Below are 7,191 nucleotides of genomic sequence, written 5' to 3'. Positions count from 1 at the left end.
ATAACATATGATTCCTAACTGTGATTCAATAATTTATTTTAAGTCAGTTTGGTGGAAGCATTCCTAGATATTTTATCTAACTACGAGTTTCTAATAAACATCAGAGTTTACATTCATAACAATAAACTCTGACCATATCTATTGCCTTATCATGTTTTGTTTTTTACATCAAAACTGTATTGATTCAACATCTGGACCCCACTTAGGCTCAACTTTATCTTTTGTTCAACTTCAAATAGTAGCTTGAGTAATTTCTAGTGAACTATAAAGCTTAGCAAGATAAACAATACTGATATATGATTGAAATATTCATGCATTAAACAACATTATATGCTAATCATTAATTGGACATAACAATTAAACAAAATTATAGATTATTCTATTACATTACTTTTTATAATTAATATGTGAACTAATCTTTTTGAAAAAAAAATTAAAAGATATGTTAAATGTCCAAACATTATATGTACTATGCCGGTCAAATCATGTGTTCACATATTAAATTAATTACAACAGATTTCATCTGTTTACTTCATTTAATTATTCACATAACGGATTCTTTATCAGCCTTAAAGTATCTCATGCATGAATATTTAAGTTCATTGATCGCCATGAGTAGAATTATCAGACAACCTTATCTAAAGGTTACATCATAAAGTTTAATTGAGCCCAAGTTAAAGTCAATTTTACAGCTATTGATTTACTTGTGCATCTTTTTGCTACCACAAAAGTGCACCTTTGTCATCAGCTTGTACATGTTATCATAAACATATTATTGTGAATTTATGCTAAATAACATAATCTTTCTAAAGCTTATTTTATTTTATTTATTGAATATCTAACTACTTGTCATTCATTTAGAACATGCTAATTTGCTTTGTTCATTAATTTGTAATGAAGAAGTACAAGCATCATATCTTTTATTATACTTTTTTTTTAATAAAAATGTTAAAAATGCTCTTAGCACTTCAAATATTTGCTTATTTTAAATATTATGTGAGATCATAAAATCATGACGTGTAGGATTTTAATATGCATTTTGTAGTTGCAGAATGAAGACTTTTTATTTTTAATTCATGCACACACTTGTATTGGCTAGGCCATGAACTCAATACCTTGTGGTTGGACACAAAGCACCCAACCATTAAACTAAATTGTCTGCACATGCAGTTTGAAGACTTCTTAATACCTTGCCTGCATACAAATTTTACTCTATATAAGTTAAAATGCAATGATTGAAGCACGTTTGCATCCTGAATGATAAATTAACGATAATACCCAACCGACGGTTGATAATAGGACAAATTTCTTCCTTATGATCATCGCAATACCTTGTTTTTCTAACTATAATCTATGAGATGTAAATTTTTTTAATTTAAAATTGTTTCTTACTTATGACCTATTTCTAGATCAATTTAATCTCAAAATAGCCTTTTACGTCAAATTGATCTCCTCTCATACAAAAGCCTTAACCCCTGCCAAATTTCATCTAAAGTTGATTTTTGGATAAATTGAAAATCTGATTTCTACCAATCAAAATTAACCTTTTCTTCTCTTTTTTTTGGTTTTCTCTTTTATGGCTTACTGCCTGCACTCAACTGCTACTCACGGCCATGGGATAAGGGAATGAGGGTAATTTTAAGTGCTTTAATCTCTTACTCATTATATATAGTAAATATATGTGTCCATTAATATTACTCACGGCCATGGGATAAGGGAATGAGGGTAATGCTAAGTGCTTTAATTTCTTACTTATTATAAGTAAATATATGTTTCTTTTAATATTACTTTATTCAATTATCATAGCCACTCGTTTTTATCATCAACCTGGCAGGTAGATTTAAATGTTTATATACTTATTGCTGCAACACAGTAAAATTGTTCCATGAATTATTAAGTAAAGTTTGGACTAATGATTTAACTGGTAAAATAATTTTTAAGTACAAATATACTTGAAACTAATATATATATGTATATATATATATATATATATAGTCATTTTTGTGTGTCGTCTATTGTTACTCTTCTGTCGACAGAGTTTGTAAGACCCCTGGGGCCACGGGTTCGATCCTGCCTATATGAGTTGCAAAAATTGGGATATAAAAAATTTAGATAATTTTTATTTTACCTAACAAATTTTTCATTATTAAAATTTTTCCTTTCTTATCGGAATTTTATCTTCTAAATTCTCTTTCTTAATAATTAGTCAAACAATTCAGAAGATGTTTGTCTTAGCATTTTCATATCAAAGTCTGATTTTTTTGTTCCCTCAATATAATTAAATAACTCTGCTCATTAATCTCATTTTAGGCTTTCCATGCTTTTTCACTTGTGACCATATTCTAAATATTGTGAACATTAGACATATTACTTGGCAATGTTATTTTGCACGTAAATTTTCAATTTTTTCAAATATTTCAAATGGCCCCGTCTATCTAGGGCTTAGTTTTTCTTTTTAGCAAAGTTTTGATATTATTACTTGAAGCAAATAAATAGGTACAACCAACACACTTGAAAGGAGAAATACAATAACGCGACACAAACAAACACCACTAATGTATATCTCAAGGGTGGTGGAGGGGCGGCTAAGTGGATCAAAATGTATGGTGGGGGGGGCGTGGGGGTGGCGGCAGCCAAGGATGCTAGTGACAGTGAGCGGGAGGTGTGAAAATGCTGGGACAACAAGTATGGTTGTTGTCCTGGATGGTGTCAGCGAGTAGTCAGGGTAGATAGCGACAAAACAACAGGAAGGAGGTGTTCCCTGGCTGGCTTGGGCGGGCAGCGGTGTGGTGGGTGGGCTGCAACAAGATGGAGGTGCGGTTTGGGCGACAACAATGATGGAAGGGAGGGGGAGGGGGAGGGGGAGGGGGGTTTTTATGCTCAAGATTGCATGAAACAACAATTCGAGTACCGTTTGCGGGCGACTACAGTGAGGTACCGTGACAGAGAACAATGTGGAAGGGAATAGAAGAAAGATAATCACCACATTAGAAGAGAGATACAACTGGATAACCACCCAATCCCTGGGATACAACCCTCGAAGGGGAAAAATGGAGGACGTCGACTGCTGTCCAAACAAAAAAGCCAACCAAAAACTATATATATATATATATATATATAATTATAAATATATATGAAAACAAATTAATCTCATATCTTTTGTATTTTCGTCGCATTTGATTCTGTCGCTCGAAGGAGAGGGCTCGCACCTCGCCTTTGTTTCGTCGACTCTTGCTCCTCATCCTCTGCTTCCTTCCGACGTTACTGCGTCTATTTGACGTCGTCGGCTCGTGTCTGTCTTGTTTTTGTCGCAGATTTTGTTGCAGCTCGCGTCTGCATCGACGTCTGTTGCGTCTGCGTCGTTCTGTTTCGACGTTGCGCCTCTCCCTGCCCGATTGCTTCGTTCGTTTGCGTGCAGGGGACCTTGCAGTAGGTGAACGCCGACAGATCTCCCTTTTCTGATGGCACTCCCTTCTTCTTTGGTTGAACCAAACAAAGCCCCCTTTGCCCACGTGGTGGGTAACCCTCAGGTGGAGTTCGTGGTTGTCTTCCCCTAAAGCTATAAGGATTGTCACGATGGTACAAGTGATTGATCTTTTTTTAAGAAGGGAAGTAAGAAATGTGAGAAAACATCAATCTTTTTCTCTAACTTAGAAATTTCAATCCTGACGAAGATATTCAAGTTTGCTCTTATTGAAAAATTTCAGTGGGGAAAGCTATAAGGATTGCCACGATGGTACATGTGATTGATCTTTTGTTAAGAAGGGAAGTAAGAAAGGTGAGAAAACATCAATCTTTTTCTCTGACTTAGAAATTTCAATCCTGACGGAGAAATTCAAGTTTGCTCTTATTGAAAAATTTCAGTGGGGGCACTCACCTATGGAAGTTATCAGAAAGAGCGTTGATGATCTTAAACTAGTAGATATGTGGAAAGTGAGACTCGTGGATGAGGGAAATGTGTTGATTCAACTAACCGTGACTGAAGACTACAATTGAGTTTTCTCTAAGAAATATCTTAATATTGCAGACAAATCAATGAAGTTACTCAAGTGGTTTCCTGATTTCGACCCAAATCATGAAACTCTCACTGTATTTGTATGGTTTAGTCTACCTGGTCTCAAGCTACACTTTTTTCATCACCAGGTTCTCTACTCTTTTGGGGCCATCCTTGGGGACCTATGAAGCTAGATCTACCCACTTTCAATCTAACAAGACCTTCTGTGGCCATAATACTTGTAGAAAGGGATATTACTTTACATGATGTTACCGAAGTCTGGTTGAACACAACTCATAATGGATATTGACAACAAATCTTCTTGAAACACAAACATCCATATTGTACCCACTGTAAGATGTTTGGGCATACCTTTGATAAATGTCATAAGCTCCATCATAATTTGAAATCTACGGCTCAAGTGAATAAAGATGGGTCTAACCCCACAACTCTGGACATTTTAGTTCCACCTGGGGAGGATTCTACCAGACAGGTGGTGTCTGTTGCTCCCTGTGGACCCCCCTAACATTGTTGTTACAGTTACTGCGATTGATGTGATGTTGACACCTTCAAACCTCATAGAAAACAATACTGAATGACATTTACTTACAAAGAACATTTTAGTTCCACCTGGGGAGGATTCTACCAGCAGGAGGTGTCTGTTGCCCCCTGTGGACCCCCCTGACATTGCTGTTACAGTTACTACGATTGATGTGATGCTGACACCTTCAAACCTCATAGAAAACAATACTGAATGACATTTACTTACAAAGAATAGTGTTCAGACTGATAATCAGGAGAACCTCGCAGCTCCTCATCTTCAGGAAGTATCCAGTGTAGAGGCAACACATACTTCACATATACTAAAATCTATTATGGGTACTGCGGTTGGTAATGCTTTTGCTACAGCTCTATCACCTCATCAGACTGATTCTTCGGATTAAGAATGACATGTTTACAGCTCTTGAAAGAAGAAGAAGAATGAAGATCTACTTGAACTCATGAATCTTATGGATGATACTTTAGTTACTTCGGGTAATGGTACTCACCTTACCAATTTGTTAGCTGGATCCTTTTCGAAAATTAGAGACAGGGGCAAGACTAAATTGGGATGACCCTCACCTTTTCCGCGCCCTGGTGGTTTTGGTTTTTTTTTAATTTTATATGTACTTTTTTTTGACTTTTTTGTGTGTATTGTACCGTCTGGGGTGGGTGTCTATTTTTGGGCCCACTCATACAGCATATTTGTATCTTTTCTTTTTAATATATTAGCCCTTGGGCTTTTTTCAATATATATATATATATATATATATATATACTATAGGAGGAAGGAAGAGAAATAGGCAATGACTAGAAATAGGAAATGAATAGAAGGGGAAGGAGTTAGCTCTATGGAAGTGTGTAGAATAGGAAATTGAGAGAGGAAAGATGTGGTAATTTTAACCCTCATGAGGGCCGGCTAGTTTAGCTGGCCACCCAGCAAGACCCGCTTCACTAAGTTCATTGGTCATCATAAGATTGTGGACTGTTTCATACCCATACCAAATTATAGAATTGATATCCAGTATGAAGGCCATATCATGAAGTTCTGTAAAGCCTAAGTGAAGCCAGTATTATGGTTATTTAACTATTTAGACGCCCTTTTACCTCCATAAGGCTCACTTTTGTCACCCGCTTGTACATGTTATCATAACATATCATAGTCAACTTATCTTTTACAATATTGTCTTTTTTTTAAGCTCATTTCATTTTTATTATTGAACATTTAAAGACATACATCATTCATTTAAAATATGTTATTCACTTTTATGCATTAATATGTAAATCAACAGTACTAGTTGTTTTATTTTTTAACATAAGCATTTTTATAAAATGTTGAAAATACTAGTAATACTTCAAACTTGTGTTTACATATTTTCAAATTAATGCAAGATCATAAAATCATGAATGGTAGGACATATTAATGCATTTTGCTGTTTGAATATTTTTTATCGCCTTGCTTGCATGGAAATTAAATACATATAAATTTAAATGCTAATGTTTCAAAATAAATTAAGTATTTTACCCAAACTAATGATTGCAAGGCATGGAAACTAAATTCGTATAAATTTAAATGCTAAAGATTGAAAATAAATTAAGTATTTTACCCAAACTAATGATTGACAAGACAAACTTTCTCGTTAATGTTAACATAATATCTTGTTCTTCTACATGCATTCTATGAACTGAATTTTCATAATTTACAAATTTTCCTAACTTATCACTCATTTCTATGTACAACTAACTTTGAAATAACTTTCTACCTCAAATTAATCTCCTCTCATACAAGTCTAAAACACCTACCAACCTTGATCTGAAGCCGATTATTGGAGGATTTCACTAAAATTAGATTCATATCACAAAAATTTAGCCTTTTCTTCTTCGTTCCACTTTTCTCTTTAATGGACTGCTCACTTCCTTAGTTATAGCTAGGGCTGTAAATGAGCCGAGTCGAGCTCGAGTCACAACGAACTCCAGCTCAGCTCATCTGTGAATCAGACAGCTTGAACCTGAACTTGATCTAGTGTTGAGCCCATATTATGATCTCGAATTTGGATTGTCAGTTTTTCAATAGGTAGAGAGCTTTGCTCGAGAAACTAGTAACTGGAGCTCGTTGAAGGGTTGTTAGACAAAGTCACGGCTAGCGTTTGCTGAAGAAGGCATTGTTGAGTACGGTGGCGGGAGCTTGTCTCAGAGGAAGCTTGAAGGAGAAGACTTATTGTGAATCGTGTCAAGAGAGTGAATATATAAGAGAACTAAATAAATAATCAATATTTTATATGTTTAATTTATTGTTGCATTGAATGCTATCTTTAATAACTAAATTTTAAATAAATAAAGGGTTGTAGGCGGTTAGAGGAGACGCTTCACCTCATAAGAAACTTATTGTTCAATTCTTCGTACGTGTCCTCATTCAAGTCATCGAACGAGAGAAGAGAGAGAGAGTAACAGAGGAAAAGGGAAGAAAGAAGAAGTCGTAGGAAAAGATAGTGCAACGACAGTGAAGGGAGAGGTAGAAAAGAGTTTTATGTATCTCTTACCTGTTTTGTCCTCACTCTAGCCGCTCGTGTATAGAGAGAGGAAGCGGAATTGTCGAGAGCATTGCGATGTTGGGTGAACTATGACCAAGGCCAGAAAGGTGAAGAAGAGGAGCGTCG

At 35.4% G+C, this 7,191-nt stretch overlaps 1 protein-coding gene across 1 annotated transcript in view; it reads left to right on the top strand.

Moving 5' to 3' along the window:
- Nucleotides 1-1,055: 1,055 nt before the first annotated feature.
- LOC110023619 (activating signal cointegrator 1 complex subunit 1-like) overlaps nt 1,056-7,191 on the top strand; it is a 41,093-nt gene continuing 34,957 nt past the window's right edge. The window contains exon 1 of the mRNA XM_020723108.1: nt 1,056-1,632. Within this exon, the coding sequence (XP_020578767.1) occupies nt 1,627-1,632 (6 nt within the window). The 5' untranslated portion in view covers nt 1,056-1,626. The remainder of the gene's footprint in view (nt 1,633-7,191) is intronic.

This window comes from Phalaenopsis equestris, unplaced genomic scaffold (genome assembly GCF_001263595.1).
Source record: "Phalaenopsis equestris unplaced genomic scaffold, ASM126359v1 Scaffold000225, whole genome shotgun sequence".
NCBI lineage: Eukaryota > Viridiplantae > Streptophyta > Magnoliopsida > Asparagales > Orchidaceae > Phalaenopsis > Phalaenopsis equestris.
This window is presented reverse-complemented; position numbering and strand designations above follow the sequence as displayed.